The 18,157-nt window shown below is 37.5% G+C and overlaps 1 protein-coding gene across 1 annotated transcript in view; it reads right to left on the bottom strand.

Annotated features, from left to right (window-relative positions):
- Positions 1–18,157, bottom strand: part of LOC111868671 — a gene marked incomplete at its 5' end in the record, with an annotated part of 256,954 nt that overhangs the window by 173,934 nt on the left and 64,863 nt on the right. The window contains 15 exon segments of the mRNA XM_033753134.1: positions 335–774; positions 1,704–2,085; positions 2,263–2,451; positions 2,647–4,217; positions 4,489–4,678; positions 6,178–6,423; positions 7,719–8,012; positions 8,191–8,394; positions 11,208–11,435; positions 12,353–12,604; positions 12,763–12,948; positions 13,450–13,965; positions 14,389–14,622; positions 16,524–16,658; positions 17,664–17,786. Coding sequence (XP_033609025.1) covers positions 335–774; positions 1,704–2,085; positions 2,263–2,451; positions 2,647–4,217; positions 4,489–4,678; positions 6,178–6,423; positions 7,719–8,012; positions 8,191–8,394; positions 11,208–11,435; positions 12,353–12,604; positions 12,763–12,948; positions 13,450–13,965; positions 14,389–14,622; positions 16,524–16,658; positions 17,664–17,786 — 5,190 coding nt within the window.

The raw sequence follows: 18,157 nt of genomic DNA, 5'->3' as shown, positions 1-18,157 counted from the left end.
TCCAAACTGTATATCACAGTGATCCCTCAGCCTACGAAAAAATTTCATCATAAATTTGTACAAGCCATTTTGGTTTTTCATTATCCAAACCAATTAAAATGTATTGATCAATGTTTTACAAATGTGTTAAGTTAAACAGCTTATGTCTAACATCCTCAGAATTATAATCATTCATGTGGGGCATCTCCCACACTTTAACACACGTATCTGAGGCAAATGAAAGGACACATTATGCTGTATGGCACCACAGCTTCTACCATCTGAAATTACTATAGCTCCATAATCATAAGTTGAGTGTGTTGGTAATGGAAGCATACTATACTTTTATACATACTCATGCATCTGTTGCTCTGGCCATCACAGGATCTGTCCAGCGAGCAGTCATCATTTGAAAGACATTCCACTTTGAAGCATCCCACAGTAATACTGTTTGGATCTCCAAGATGTCCAGCTGGGCATGAACAGACACCCACATGGTCGAAAACATTACAAACAGCATTAGGTCCACACTGGACATCTGCTCCTGCTACACAGGGATCTGTGCATTTCCCATGTTCACATGCCAAAGTGTCACTGCAGTCAGCATCACGGTTACATTCATTGGGAGTTACACAACCTGGGTCCAGGAATGGGTCTCCTACAGTTCCCAAGGGACATGCACATCTGTATGATCCTGGATCATTGATACACTCAGCACTTGGATGACAAGGTGAATCTTTGCATTCGTTGATGTCAAGACAACCAGATGGATCAGATGTGAAACCACTGCCACATCTAGAATAAAATAAAACCCACTGAAAGAAGCATAATAAAATGGTATTTGAAGTTTCACAGTGATGAATATTAAGACTACAATCCTTTGGGATGTGAAACCATGTACTCTTCTTCTAATATGAAAATGGAGGCACCATGTTTCTCCAAGAATATCGGTAACTGTGTACCAGACTACACAATGTCACACTCCAGGAGGCAAATCTCAGTCTTATTTTAAGTCACTTAATTTTGCCATGATAATATTCGTATAAACTAATATTCAGAATACAGTGAATCAATAGTTATATATATGGATAGTTACAACCATATAATATAAAACATTATGTAACAAATAACAATAAGTAACTAATGCCTATAAAATTAAAAGACTTTCACATGTGGTTAAAGAACAATTTAGGAAGTGAATACACAGAAAACATGGAGATGTTACAGTATAATGACAATAAATGGAGATAGATTGAGCCAGAGAGAGACACACAAGTAACGTACTTCAACTGGACTGGTTTGTTTTTTTAGGTAAGCAACAAACAGATACTTTTCTGTGGTTCTTAGGTTGTCCTATATATTACAAAATCTTAAATTACACTTTAAAATGTAACTAAAATTGCATTTAAAAGTAAAGTCGTCCCTGTGCTCAACAAATTAAGCACTATGTCATGAAGGCGTATGGGGAAGTGGATGTATACATCCACATTTTCTAAAATTGTATTATGAAATGGAATAATTAAGAAGAGAGAGATCATATGCAAAAAAAAATAGATCTATTAGCAAAAAACAATTCCTGATCTGTTCTATTACTAAAGTTTGACATGAGAGAATTTTTAATTTGAGATTAAGTTATGAATTCAAAACAGAAATAGTGAAATGCTCCACTTACATCAACATGCAGTATCATTATGAAATTAATTTAGAGCTGTCATTCAAATTACCTGCACTTGTTGTGTATACATATTTCATTTGTTTTGCAATCTGAATCAGTGGCACAGCCAGGCTGACAGGTTCCTTCAATGCACACTTCGCCGGGGACACAGTTGCTGTCTCCATAACACACCTTCACACATACAGAGTTAGCACACCGTTCTCCCACAGCACAGTGCGAGTTATCTGCACAAGGCACTGTACACAGGTTGTTTAGGCATGAATGTCCTGAAGGACACTCCGCACTGGAGCTGCAGCTTGTGGGAACTCTCACACATCCTTGCTGAGGGACTGGATTACCCACAAAACCAGCAGGACACTCACATTGGGTAACATGGTTCACACAGTGGCACACTGCATTTGGACCACAAACACCTTCTTTCTTGCAAGGATCTATTAAGCATGTTCAAAACATTCAAATTAAAATTATGATTATTATTTAAGATAACATGAATTAAATCAAAAATATCTGAGAAAAAATAGTCCACAACGACATACTTGGTATTGTTGGGAAAATAAATTCAACAGTAATTATGAAAAACGTTCTGTTTGTAGGGAACAGACTCTTACCTTGACACTTGCTATTGACACAAGCTTGTTCACTGGGACAGTCCTTACTGGACCGGCAACCAAGGAGACAAATACCAGAGACACATGCTTGAACAGATGGACATTGAGAGTGACCTGCACAAGGCAGTGTGCACATGTTTTGCACACATCGTTCTCCATATGTACAGTCCTCAGCATTACGACATGCAACTGCAATATAAGAACTGTTTTCAGAAAAGAGAAATTTCCAACTGGCTATTGACACGCACTAATCCTTCAAAGTTATTTATCTTTCATACAGATTCATCTGTTTCCTTTAACTAAACCATGGGTAGAACTGACTAACTGAAGAATTTTAAGTGTCACATTTTTTTCATATATTGTTTCGAAACTTCTGTAATTTACCTTTGCACTGTCCATTGTGACAGATAGTCCCTTGGCAGTCTGCATCATTTTGACAAGCGACTGCTGTCCTTAAGCAACCCCCGGCTGGTCCTGATGGTCCAGTTTCAAACTTCGGTGGACACGTACAAACTGGTTTTCTATTTACAACATTGCAGATTGCATTCGGTCCACAAGCACCATCACATGGATTGATGCATCTACCAGCCACACAAATTGATTGAGGTGGGCAGTCAGAATCTCCACTTGGACAGTCACCTTCTGGGCGACAACCAGATGTGAAAGGATCTCCAACATGTCCAAGGGGACAGCGACATGTGTGACCTGAAGGTGATCCTTCACAAATAGCAGATGGATGACATGGATTTGGACTACATACTTCAGTAGGAGTGCATTCCACCTCCGGCAATGGATTGGCTCGAAAACCTGGAGGGCACTGACAGACAGCACGATGATCTTCCGCAATGCACACAGCATTGTGCCCACATGACTCTTCCTCACAAACATCATAGCACGTATGAGTTAACCTGTTGCAGAGCTGTGAAGGTGGACAGTCAATATTATAGACGCACGGCACAGTTTTACAGCCTGATGCTGGGTCATTTGGGTCACCAGCATAGGGTCCTGGGGGACACTGGCACTGTGCAACATGGTTATTGGCAAGACAAACAGCATGTGGGCCGCATCTCAAAGAGTCACAGGCAGGCTTACAAACTAAAATTCCGGTTTCTCCATCAGATCTGCAAATATCAGATTCAGGACATTGTGCATCTGTGGTACATTGGTTCTTCAAAGCAGGTTTGCATCCGTTGCGATCGTTAGGATTTCCTGTATAGCTAGGTAAACACTGGCACTGACCCTGATGTCCCACCGCCACACAGATGGCATTCGCTGGACAGGTGAACTCAGAACAGATAGACACACATTTGAGAACACCCAAAGCATCAGGTCGACATGCAGATGTTTGTGGACAGTCTGTATTGGCAGTACAATCAGGGAGAGAAGGTTTCTCACAAGCTGAGCTTACAGGGTTCCACACAAATCCATCCAGACAGTTACAAGCTGGGTGTCCAAATTGATCAAGATGACAGACCTCATTTTGTGAGCAAGCAACATTAGAACAAGGATTCAAGCATGCATGCAGACCATCAGGAGTAATGGCACATGTCAGGCCTTTTGCACAGTCACTGTCTGTGTCACATTCAGCTTTAGGGGCTCCTCTGTCTGGTTGGCAACCTATGAATAGGTCACCTGGATTGCCTGTGTATCCATCAGCACAAATGCATGAGGAACGATGGTTGTCAGCCACACAGAGAGCATTTGGCCCACACTGAATCTTGCTACAAGCATCTACACATTTCCTGACTCCTTTCCCGAGCTGGAAACAAATTTCTGTTGCAGTACAATCAAAGTCATTTTGACACTGGCCCCTTAATTTGCAACCTGACTTCTGATCACTTGGATCTCCAATGAAGCCAGGAGGGCACATACACTTTCCAGCATCACAGACTGCCCGAGGACCACACTTCACATTGTCACACAGGTCTTTGCAGTGACCCCTTTCACAAGAGTACCTATAAAGAAACAACTTTCTGTAATACCAAAACTACATAACTGATGAATAATCATGTAGTATAACTGCTGTTGTAAAGATTAAAATCAGAACTTACTTTTCTTTAGCAAAATACCAACAACACACAAATGATATTTAGCAATTTAAGAAAAAAATTATATTTAATTTTCAAAGAGTGAGATGTGCATTCTTTTTTAGACCAAACAATTCTTCTTCTGGCATAAAGAACATGGATCCCAGTTATTAACACAAAATTGAAAGAATGGACATACCCTGCAGGACATGGCACATCCTTACTACACTTGCAAGTTGCTGGATCATCACAGCTACCCTCTTCAACAATTTGGCATACTGAAAATGGATTTCCAACAAATCCTTCCTTGCAGCGACAATCATAGCTTCCAGGTGTATTGATGCACACGGCATTGATTCCACATGCAGTGCCACTACACTCATCCACATCTGAAATTATGTGGTGATGAGACAAAAATATTTTTTTTTACCTTTTCATAAATGGTCAATTATATCAAGAAACCAGCTACATTGCACAGCAGACTGACAAGTTCATGTGAGTCCTATGATTTATGCAAGAAAATAATTTAACAATCTGGTCTGGTTGACTGCATCTACTGTAATCTCATAAGGAAATCTGGAAGAAGAGTAAACTCTTCTGGGCTGTGATGTGCAGTTAAGTAGAAGTCCACCACTGTTTCTCTGAGATGTCTGTCAACTTCTACTGAACTACATGATATTGTGACGTGTTGCGCTATGGATGGCGCCCCTCCCTCCCCGCCAGCCGTGATGTGCTGAGCGGAGCCGAAGTGAGCCGAGTCCCAGCACGCTGGTCGCTATGCAAAGCGAGTAAACACCGGTTGCTAAGCAAAGCGAGTAAACAGCGGTTGATAAGCAAAGCAGGTAAACAGTGGTTGCGAGAGACGATGGTAATAACAGCGGTACCCATTACGTAACAGGCAAACATGGTGTCAGACAACAGCGGTGCCTATTACATAACTGTTTTCCCATTGTCTGGCTGAGGGTTTATAAGGGAACTACACAGCCACCGAAGACAGTTCTCAAGGCAGCAGCCTACGAGTTGAGCTGGAATCTAGCCAGCAGTGAGCCGTTAGAGCGGAGTTGGAATATAGCAGCCATCGCGGAAAGAAGAACCGGACACGTGTGTGATAATCAGTGATAGTNACATGGTGTCAGACAACAGTGGTGCCTATTACATAACTGTTTTCCCATTGTCTGGCTGAGGGTTTATAAGGGAACTACACAGCCACCGAACACAGTTCTCAAGGCAGCAGCCTACGAGTTGAGCTGGAATCTAGCCAGCAGTGAGCCGTTAGAGTGGAGTTGGAATATAGCAGCCATCGCGGAAAGAAGAACCGGACATGTGTGTGATAATCAGTGATAGTCTGTGATAAGTGAGTAATAATTGGGAGTGTGTGATACAGTGACACTTGTATAGCTCCCGTATCATAATTAATACATGTATACTACTGAGGACAGAGTGAAGAGATTATTGCGAATAGGGTTATAAAGTGTGAAACCCGCAACAGTGTTGTAATTAATTGTAGCTGAGGCTGGTAGGTTGTTAAATAAACCAATTAACAATCCAAACGGCGTCTTCAGTAACTAAACACATTACAATATGATAACCCAGATCACACACATCATAGTCACTGCTCTGTGAACCTCAAATCCAACAAATGTGGAAGAGTTTGAAGGACAACACATACAATTTGAAAATAATAAACACTAACTGCAGTGTTCATGACAATAGAAACTTCATATAACACTATTCCAGTGTTATCATCAATAAATTAATTTCTTTTAAGGAAAGGATATACTGCATAATTAATACTGTAACATGTTAATTTTAAATACAGGGAGCTGGTACCAGTAACTCAATTTTCATAACAATGTATTTTGAAAATAAAGTGTTGATATTCTCTAACCTTGGCACTGTACATATGGATTTCCTGCAAAACCTTGTGGACAGACACATTCAACATTGTTGATACTTTCTCTACATTCTGCTCCAACACCACATGCTATAGTTGAGCATGATATCTTCTCATGAGGTCCACATCCTTCATATGGGTTACCGCTTGTTCCAACATTACACACACACTGATTGATCACACCATATTGACAATGGGCATTTATTCCACAAGCAGGTGAACATACAGGAGCAATCACAGCTGCAAGAAGAGAGGAAGTGGGTTACTTTGTTATGCAGAATTACTATCATTTCAGATAGAGGGGAATGATGTCACAGTGACAACAAAATACCATATTGCAATATGTCAGATACTTAACATAAAAAATCCTTCTGATTACTTATAACTCCTGAAATGTAACTAATTAGTTCTACAAGCGAGCATGCAGCTTATGTGGTAACCTTAAAAGTTAAAAAAGAAAATAAGCGTATGCTCCTAACTTTCAAAATGTATAACACAATTTCAATAATTCTTTCTTCTTTTGTGTTGCCACTGACACCTAAATTCTGTGTATAACACAGTTTTGCTAGTTCAAATCAGCGGAAGGTTGAACATCATTTGACAGATTTTAAAAATGCAATATACAGAGTTACTCCTCATGAATGGTTGGCAGTTTCAGTAACTTTCTCCTTTTACGATGCTAATTTTTTTAAATAAGGTACTAAATATCAAAGCTATGGATTTATATCAGCAACATTAACATTACTGAATCATACCTAATTTCATTGCCAAATTAAATTTATTGATAACATGAATACAGTTTAAAGCTTGTACATTTGTTTGTATTTTTATTATGAATTCTCTCACTGTCAAAACAATTGTTAGACTGTAATGTCTGAAAATAGGGCTATTTCTTGTGGTTCCTGCTCTCAAAATGACAAATAATCCTGCACTGTATAAAATAAGGAACAAAATAATTCCTTATTGGAGATACATGACAAATTCAGAGTTGCTTATAATTTCTCCTAATGTATATATATTATATTCCACTTAAGAGTCACAAACTTCCATTATACAATAATCAAATGAACTGTTTCATGGAACCGCTGAGCACTAAGATTTCTCATAGTAAACAAAATCGTTAAAAAAACATCATCATTTAAACCCTTCATTCATTTCTACATTTCAGCATTCTGTATTTTTAATACCAACTGAGTATATGTATATATATAACCAACCACAACATTAATGAATTAATGGATGCCTGGTAGTGTCACCTATATGAAACTAAACCCAATAACTGTGTTAGATTCAAAGCTGACACTCAACTTTAAATAATCTGGACTGCTACAAAATATTAATTTTGATATCACATGAACAGTGAATGTGGACGTTGGTAAGCCAGAGTCACAGCAATTACAGGTCAACTGATTCACCTTCAGAACAAATCACAAAAACTAAGTTAGCTAAATAATAATGCATTAATAACTAAAAATGATGCAAACCATATCTTTCTGCAACACTTAAAGATAATTAATAATGTTGTCTGTACTTACGAGGCATGCAAATAAGGTCTGGGTTGCCAATGAAGAATGGATCACAAACACATTTATTTGTGTTCTTATCACAGGTAGCTCCAACACCACAAACTACTCCTTCGCAGCGTTCCTTGCAACGGCCTCCAATGCATACGCTAGGCTCAACACATGGATTGCTGGATGAACAAATGTCTGGGACACACAGCCCACCAGGGAATGGATTGCCAATAAAACCTTCTACACAAGCACAAGTGGGACCACCAGAAGTTGCTATACATTGAGCACCTTGCCCACAATACAGACCATCACACACTGGAAGAATAGGAAAGAGCACAGAATTTTGAACACAGCACTTATGTGTATTTTAAAGCGAAATTTTGGGAAAAGAAACATACTCTGAGATATATAATTTCAAAGAGATTTCATAAATGTAGTTTCATAAAAAAAAAAATTGGAATGCTCAGTTCAATTAAAATATTTTGGTTCTTACCAGATACACACTCTCCATTAGCACCTTCCTTAAAACCAACAGTACAACGACACCAAGCAGCATGATTCTCTGGTTCACAATAGGCATTAGCTCCACAGGGCAATTTGCTACAGGGGTTAATACATGTCCCTTCTATACATGCTAACTGGTCAGCACATTGTTCATTTGTAGTACATTCTCCTTTAGGAGCAACTGAACCAATACCTATAAGAAGACAGAAGTCATTAGATAACATCATCAAAGGAACAGAAATTTTACTAATCCAGAATGAATATAATGGCTGTAATCAATTTCTCATCTTTAAATCAAATACAAAGCTACAAGAATATAATCTGAAACTCTTCCTGATTACTTCTAAAAATTTTGTCTGTCATACAGAAACAACATAAACTGCTCTGGAGTTTTCACATTTATCAATACTTTCCTACAGTACATAGAACTCTGACACCATAAATGCAAAACTTCATGGCAATTTTATTGAATGTTATCCATCTGCGACCATGTCTGTTCATTTTTTCACACATTTAATGAAACAATTATTTGTGAAAGTCAAAATGGTAGGATGTATTTTTTTTATGTGCAGTCTTTTAATTCATAATGGTGCAAAAAATGTCCAGACATTTTGTAAACACCTACCACTCTCACTAGTGCACGAAAAATTAGTAACTGATGAAAGGTAAATATTGTGGTATATTTGCTCAAGGCAGAATTGTGATGTCAGCAGAGATAGCTGCTGCTAGGGAATGGCTCTGCAAACAACAGCCATTGCTAGGCAGTGGCTCAGTAGCAATCATGTGGTCACACCAACAGACACGAAAGCAACAATGGAGTAACTGTGGGAAACGGTGTTTTCTATGCGGTCTGTACTGAGATGTTATAAGCAGGAACAACTGGCTGTCAAGCTCTGTGGCCAACTGCAAAATCACTTATGAGAAAGGATGGCCCAAATGCACCAACTGCTGTTCATGGCCCTTTAGGAACAACATATCACCCGGACGAGAAAACAAACACCACTGCAGATTGTTTAGAAAACCAGTTCATATCTCATAACCTATCTGATGAAAACCATGAGCAACAGGTACAGACTAGAGTCCAAACTCCGCTCACATCTGTAGATGACATCCCCTTGGGAAAGTATGACCCTGTGACATACATAAATTAGTAAATTCACTGAAACTGAGAAATGTTTGTGGACTTGACAGTATTTCATACAAATGCTTCAGGCTTTTTCCGAGGCGACCCCTGGCACATCTGACACGATTAATTAACCACTTCCTTTAGCTGCCCCATTTTCCAAAGTCTTGGAAAGAAATAAAAGTTATAACATTACCAAAACTCGGTAAGGACCCAAAATTCCCTCAAAATTTATGTCCAATATTTATCTTGTCCACAACAGGTAAGCTATTCAAGATACTTATTCTCAAAATAGTCAAAAGGTAAATTGAAGAGGAGGCCTGCTTAATGCAAGCCAGTTTGGTTTCTGTGCCTGTCACAGCACAACATGTCAATGTATGAGGCTTAAGGACCACATCACTTTAAATTTCAACAGTAATATGTCTATGACTGCAGTATCCTTGGATACTGAAAAATCCTTTGTTACAACATGGCACCTTTGCTTGCTATATAGAAAATCAGAATTACAATTTTTGACAGGTCTAATTAAGCTTATTTTCTCTAGTGCTTCTAACAGAAAAGTCTGAGTCTTGGTCAAAGGCAAAATATCTATGTCAAGGGATACATAAGCAACGGTGCCACAAGGTTCTGTCCTGTCCCTATTATTATACAGTATATATACATAAATGATATGCCCTAAACACCTGGTGTCTATCTAGGTCTCTACCTCCTACAAATTCAGCAGCTGCAAAATAAGGTTATCTGCACAACTGGAAATTTTACAAGGTGCACACTGATCTGCTATTTGCACATGGTTTTCAACCTTCTGTACGTACATGATTTCATTACAAAATTTTGCAGGCAAAAAGCACAAGCCATACAAAATCATGAGAATGAACATGTTTCCAGCATATGACTAGGCAAAGCCAGAAATAAAATATATAAGAGGCTTAAAATTTGCAGTAGCCAAACTTATGACCATTCAAGTGATTAAGCTGCCGTTGTATCATAAGATAAGTAAGATAGACATGATCTGCTTTCCAAAGACTATACTGAAAGAGGACTAGTATAAAGTGTAAACGCAAAATTTTCAATAACAATTCTCTCATCAGAGAGGATGTTATATAATGATGATGATCACAAGGGTTAAGTTGAAAAAAAAAAACTCTCTGGTGGTGAACCTCGAGGGGCTTGGTGCAAAGATGAACTGATTGGCCGATTGGTGGTAAACAACAAGTTGTAAAGTATGACTGACTCTCATGGTTGCAGTTAGTTACATAACTGCTTTCGTTCGGTCATTGTGAGTTATTGCTGCTAGAAGCTGCTAATTGAGATCAGGGACAGTTCAGAAAACTGGAGGAAGGGGAATGTCCATCATTGGAAGCCACTACCAATCAAGAGCAATGAAGATGTGACTGTGGACACTAGTGTGTGTGTAACAGTGAACTGTAAAGTGTAGTCACATGCTATATCAAAGAGTGCAATAAATCTGGTCATCAATCCAAAACCTGTCTACAGTGACACTCTGCCAAGTGACAATATGTTTAGACACTAAGAATCTCATACTCTGATGCATTTTTAAATACACGTTAATAGCCTCACATTTCAATACATCTCTAAACACTTTAATTAAATAACACAATACTAATATTGAAAAGAACCTAGAACGTTAGTATAAGAATCACAGTTCTATAATTATAGGTCATCTTCATGAAGTATGGTAAAAGCAAAGTTGTCCCTGTGCTTAACTAATTAAGCACAATACCATTAGGGCGTGATTCCAGCAAAAATAACAAGATCTTCCTTTAAGTTGATTCTTACATTAAAAAGCCCTTCAGCCACTTTCAAATGAATGTATCATATAGGCTTCGATATTAATGAGGGATGATAAAATATATACTTACATCCTGCCCTGTAAGGATCTCCTGTCATTCCTCGGGCACATACACATTTGTAGCCTCCTTTCTCATTGAGACAATGAGCTCCATATGCACATGGGTTGTCTATACATTCATCTATATCCACACAGCCATGGAGTGGATCTCCTTTGTAACCAGTCTGGCACATACACTTGGGGGGATCACTCGGAGTGCACTTCGCATTGACACCACATGGAAATCTTTCACATGGACCTTCACAAACATTTCACATTAGTTTACATATCACACAGACTTAAGTACATTTATATTTAATGTCCCTTTTTGCTCTGTACATAGGCTAAGAGAAGAAACTTTATTGGGAAATATTGACTGAAGTAATGGTAAAAATTGTAATTTGAATGATCATCAACTTCATAAAATGTGGCATCATACTGTACAACAGTCATCCACTGAAAATTCAGAATACTATAATAAAGGAAATATGGATGTTCCTTTATGTGCCAGTCATGTTTTGAAAAATTCAGAGAGGGTAAAATCATATAAATGGAATATAGTTTTCCATTCTCTCCTCACACTCCTCCTCTATCACCTATATAGTATTCTAACCACCCCTCCTCTCTGCTTTTCTCAATTGACCAGATAGAATTTTCATTAAAGCAAGTCCTATTAACTGAAATTTTTCGAAATTACTTGAGTGAATTAGAGTGAAATCATATTTTGCAAATTCACGTTCAACAAAGAATACCTATATATTTACACTTGAAAGATAAGATTATATAAAGTAGAAATACAAAAATTACAATTTGGTTATGAAGTCCGAAAACAAAAACTTCGGGTTGCATCATAACATCCCACAAGAAATAATGTTAATGTTGTTGTTGCTGCTGCTGATGATTATGATGTCACTATAGAGTGCACAAACTATTTGGTGGGCTATATACCATCCACAACCCACAAATCTGACTTCCATATCTAAACCACAAAATTCTAGTTCTATAAATGAAAAGCAAGCACTGTAGAAATATCTGAACGTGTGATTTCTTTTTAATTTCAGAACTAAGAAGTCCTACAAATGATGATGATATTTACTTTTCTTCATAAATATGCAATAAAGAGAACACAATTTCATTTTACAGATCATCAGTTACATTAATGTATTATGGACATACTTTTGCATTTGTTGCCATCCAATGGATCAGTAAAGAAGGGTGGTGGGCAGACACATTCCCCTGGCTGTACACATTTCTCATTAGGAGAGCAATCACCATTATTGACGCATTTGACACGACTAGGTGAGCACACGCTGTTGTATGGGTCTCCTGTGTAGCCTCGCGGGCAGACACATTCATGTGATCCAGGTCGGTTAACACACTCAGCACCATAACCACACACTTGTCGTCCTTCTTCACATTCATTAATATCTAGAAGCACAAGTATGCACAATATTTTACTCCCAAGGACTGAGTAACAAGGCACCTACTTTCATGACAAATGAAATGAAAGAAAATCTTGATAATAAATATGCAAACAAAAGTGTGGGCATGACAACTGACTGTCAGTCACATACACACATTCTCACCTTCACAAGACCCATCATGTTTTATCCTGTATCCTTTTGGGCAAGCACAGTAACTGACTCCACCAGCTATTGTAATGCATTCTGCTCCTGCAGGACAAGGCTCTCCCTTTGAACATCCCGCAAGGACACAGTTGCCATTGACAATTTGGTATGGTGCTTGACACTGGCATTCCAGAGTATTGCATTCTGAAAAATATATAAGTAGTTCACAATACAGAACCCCTGTAAGATTAAGTATAATAACACTGTGAGCCAATTGTCTAGAAAATCTGGGAACCTTGACATGTCACAACACTATGGGTCTCCATGGCCTGTTACAGATATAGCTTTACTTTTTTTATAATGCATGAAATTGTACTTTGAAGTTTATGAGAAGACATAAATACTGAATACTATATAATATAATAGCATACTAAATGACCCTTATTCCACATGACTTTTCCTTCTATAGCATATGTATGAAATTTATATCAAATTGCTCATACTTCTTTTAGCAGTAGAATGCTAATCTTAAGTTGTCTTGCATTCTGCACTATGAGTCTTAACTGTAAATCCCAAGGAATGAAACCTTAGGAGATTACAAGATTTCATCAAAATCAGTAAACAATATTTTGCAAATTGTAAAGACTCATGTCATACATTACAACTCATAACACTCAAGGTTGTAAACTGAAGATAGACCCATACCTTCACAGAGAGCAAATGGGTTTCCATTGAATCCAGGTGGACATTGGCATTCATAACTGCCAGGAAGGTTTCTGCATACAGCATTCAGCCCACAGGCAGGTTTATCTCTGAGTTCTAAACATTCATTAATGTCCCTACATTTTGCAGTCTCAGGATCCCGTGTGTAGCCACGTTGACAGATACAAACGCTGCTACCAACAAACTCATCTCGCACACATTGCTCTGACCCAGGACAAGGTTTGTCTTTTGAGCAACTGAATGGTAGTTCCTTTGTGCAGCCTGTTCGATAGGCATCACCACTGGTACCACCAGGACACTCACAGGAGAAACCGCCAGGTTCATTGTTACATATTGCTCCAGGTGTACATGGATTAGCCCCACATTCATCTATATCCACACAGCCACCACCAATTCCATCAGGTGTGCCTGTATATCCAGTGCTACACAAACACTTTGCTTCATTGTTTATTAGCATGCACTGTGCATTTGGACCACAGAATACAGTTTCACATGGATCTAGAAAATGAAATATTTTTAATTACCTCCTGGGAGAATCAGAACAATATTGCTTACAAAAAGAACTGGGCACAAATTTAAATTATAAGTGCAATCAATGTGTGTACTGACTTCATCTAAAACATACAAGTTTTATGACAATTTTTCATAATTTAGTCATCCCTTTGTCTGAGTTGCAGTCAGTATCTGAGATACGTTATACATTATATATACTTGAAAATGTTCTTCAGGTTTGTCTCCATTTGATTATAACAAGCCACTTTATATCAATGAAATTTATAATTTCTTTGGCATTTATTACCTCTCAGATTCATTCCAAAATATGATATTTTCAATTTTTCAAAAATGTAAAATTCTAAAATATATATAATATTTTAAAATTTCAAAGATGCTCATTCAGGTGCAAAGAATATGCTCACTTACGTCTACATTCATTTCCAACATTGGGTTCTGGGCAGAGACAACGTTTATGACTATCACAGACTGCATTTCCTGGGCAGTCTTTGTCTTCAGAAAGTGTAACCACTCCAACGCATTTCGTTTGTGGGTCAGGGTCTGGGATAGAGCCTTCTGGACATTCACACTTGTATGAACCTGGTAAGTTTTGACAGAGGGCTCCCGCACCACATGCGTCATTACGGCTACACTCGTTGATATCTGAAAATAAGTAATAATAAACCTGAGTTAACACCTGAATTCTTTAAACAAATGAAAAAGCATGTTTCAGATCCTAAGCTGAATAGTTCATCTGTCCACATATGGTTCATAAAGTAACATTCAAAACTAAAACAAAAACAAAGAAAGTTAAAGATTTTAAATATGAAAACTGAACCTCATGGCCAAGCAGGTGGCTCTCCTGCTTCGTATTTTGCAGGTACAATATTCATATCTCGGCCTAAAAGTTGGCTAACCTGATTCAGATTTTCGCGGTTTTCCTCAGCTCCTCCATGCAAATGCTGGGACAGTACCTCAAATTGAGCTATGAGTGCTTTCTTACACATCCTTTTATTTATTAATTACTCACTAAGCATCCTACTATGAACATTATACAGTATGAACCATTAACAATATCATTAANTCCTTGTTACAGTCACAACTAAGGATTACAGTTTTCAGCCAATAGCATGCACAATTGTATAAAATACTGATAAACATATACAATATAATAAATAAGTTAATTTTAGTAGTAAAAGTAATGGCAAACCTTATACAATTTGCACAGTTTTATGCAAGTCTATTAATTCAAAATTAAATAGTTAAAACATAATGTCATTAATGAGTTTTGTATAACATACATTAATTATATAATAAATTGAAATAAAGACTAGTATACAGTAATATAAAAATTGTGTATATCTAAAAAAGCATCTAAAAACCAGAACATAGACTGACAATCTTGTCTTCTTTTAATTGTAAAGCAAGACAACTACTCGCACCTTAAAAAGATTTATAACCAAAATATTCCTGTAAAGAATAAAAAGAATGTAAATATAAAAATTGTTTTAATTGCACCTCAAAACTCTTAGTGTCACTTGATATAGCCTTAATACATTGTGGTAGATTATTATAGACCTTTGTTCCTAAACAGTAAACTCCCTTTTGGTATTTACTCAATTAATGGCAACAATGGACATGCTTCTACAGCTTAGTACACTACATTTCCTTCTGGAAATTTAATGTGGAGCAAGCTTGCTTAGAAACTGTACTATCTTGGGTATACATTCTTATCCTTTCCTGGATGATTATAGAAGTCATGAAAGTTATGCTATTAATATTGACAATATGAGCATAAATTTGTATTGTAGATGCTTTATACTTGCACATTTCATTATGGATAAGAACAAATAATTTTCTGAGAGGTTAACACAACTATTAAGAGGATCCATGAATTCCATGTTATAATACAGAGCTCGGGTATGCATATGTGCCATACTTGTTTGCACTTGTGACAAGTCTCGGGACACAGCCACCTGCAGTAACTGCTTAACTCAGCATTAAAAATATGTGTCAAATCAGTTTCATAAATAATTGTTATTACTTATTAAATTTCATATCAAGTGTGTTGTAGACTAAATGTAAAGACCAGCACATCTAAGGACTATGTTATTTCTCAGTTTGTCCCATTTATTAGACTAGAGGTTAACAGTCAGGTATAATATATTAAAAGGTAAAGGTAAGGTAAAGTTGTCCCCGTACTTAACTAATTAAGCACTATGCCATGAAGGTATATGGGGGAGTGGATGTATAGATCCACATTTTCTTGACCTTGGCATTAGCAGGAGGCAAGTGGAAAGTTTCACGCCCCAGCCACTTTTCCCTTGGGAAAATAACCCCCGGTACCCATTTGATAGGAAATTAGGTGAACCTCAGAGCCAGTCTAGACAATGTGGAGAAGAGAAAGTTTTTAACCCTATAGGGACTCAAACCTCAACCCCTCAGTCATCCAGCTCATAGCCAGTCGCTATACCAACTATGCTAGCCCAGTTCCTGGTATAATATATCAACTATGCATAAATTTATATTCTAAACTTAACACAGAAGCATGCAGTAACATTCACCTAGACATTGTTTGTAGGCGTTTCCTGAAAATCCAGGCTTGCACTGACACCCAAAGCCACCAGGAGTGTTTGTGCATTCAGCATTTGTACCACAACGACCTGATGGCCCATTGCGCTTATCACATTCGTCGATATCTGGAAGTTAATGAAATATGGAATTGTAAACAAAAAAATACAGTGGCAATAAGAGTTCAAAAATAAATACTGTATTGCTTCAAATTTAAGATGCATCCAGTTTCTGTATGTGGGTATTAGGACAAAAATTAGAAAGGCGCATATTCCTCAAATTTAAGGCACACCTCAATTTTTCACTGGGAAAAAGAATGTGTAAAATATGTGTCCTACATTCAAAGTAATAAGGTATATAAATAATCCCTTGTTAAACACAGGTTTGGTTAACACCATTTAGACTGTACAAGATTTATATTTAAACATCCATTTTATATAACATGGGGCAAGTTTTGTTTATTCACAGGTTAGCATGTGCACATGTCTAGATCTGATTTCAAGATCTGTGTACAACTGAGATCACTGCATACCCATGCCTGCTGCCCAGCCTCATAGTGATGTCATCATTCTTGCTCTGACAATAATGTTAGTCACACAGCATATGTCCTTCACAAAATCAGAAAGTTGTCATTTTTCTTATATGACTGTACTGTTTTGCTTTGAAATATAACCTCAGAACATAAATATATTGATGCTACTAAGAAAAGAGTTAGAAAAGTAAAGACTCTATAACAGAGAACTGACACGCTTGACAAACTAGACAACAGTGAACTATTAAAATTACTTCATGGTATAGTATGTACTTTCTTTATTATTACTAAGTTACACTAATTCCCAATGTTTGGTACTTGTAAAATAGGCATAAATAAAAGTAATTTCTCACAGCATATATAATGTACATATTATACCTGTTTATTTTGACTTTCTATATATATGTTTCAGAGGCTAATATCTCTTTCCCTCTGTTTCCCATAAGACCAAACTCTTGCACAATGTAGCTTTACATCCAAGGAACTATTCAGGAATGTAACCCTCACGTTAAACAAGGACTATCGCATTTGTCAAAACGCATACAAATTTATTTCAATTCATTTTTAAATTAGCTATTAGAATAGCTGTTTGAAAACATACCTATACAACCAGCAGCAACATCATTTGGGTTGAACGTCCATCCATCTTCACAAATACAGTATGCTTCTTGACCTTCAGGCTTGCAGAAAGCATGAGGTCCACATTTCACGTCATCACAGGGAGCTGTAAAAATATTATAATCCAATAATACACTTTTGGTACACAGTATATTGGAATTTAACAAGAACCATTAAAAATTACTTGCAGCTTCTCGTGACATAGTAAGTCAATCAGAACTTTTAAAAGGAAGAAAATGTGTGGGAGCCACAGCATCTCCAATACCCACTGGTTCACACACCACCTAGAAACAAAGTATAAAAATGCGGACTTCTGACATGCTAGGAGTCACAGCTAAGCCTACATCAAGACAGCAGAGCAACAGTAAGTCTCTGAGGATCCACACTGTGTGGCCGACTACACACAGCAACAGTGAGTCTCCTGGCAGCAACATTGGCAGTCAATTCCACTAGTGGTCACCTAGATCCACTGGCAAG

Source organism: Cryptotermes secundus, unplaced genomic scaffold, assembly GCF_002891405.2.
Source record: "Cryptotermes secundus unplaced genomic scaffold, Csec_1.0 scaffold832, whole genome shotgun sequence".
Taxonomy (NCBI): domain Eukaryota; kingdom Metazoa; phylum Arthropoda; class Insecta; order Blattodea; family Kalotermitidae; genus Cryptotermes; species Cryptotermes secundus.
This window is presented reverse-complemented; position numbering and strand designations above follow the sequence as displayed.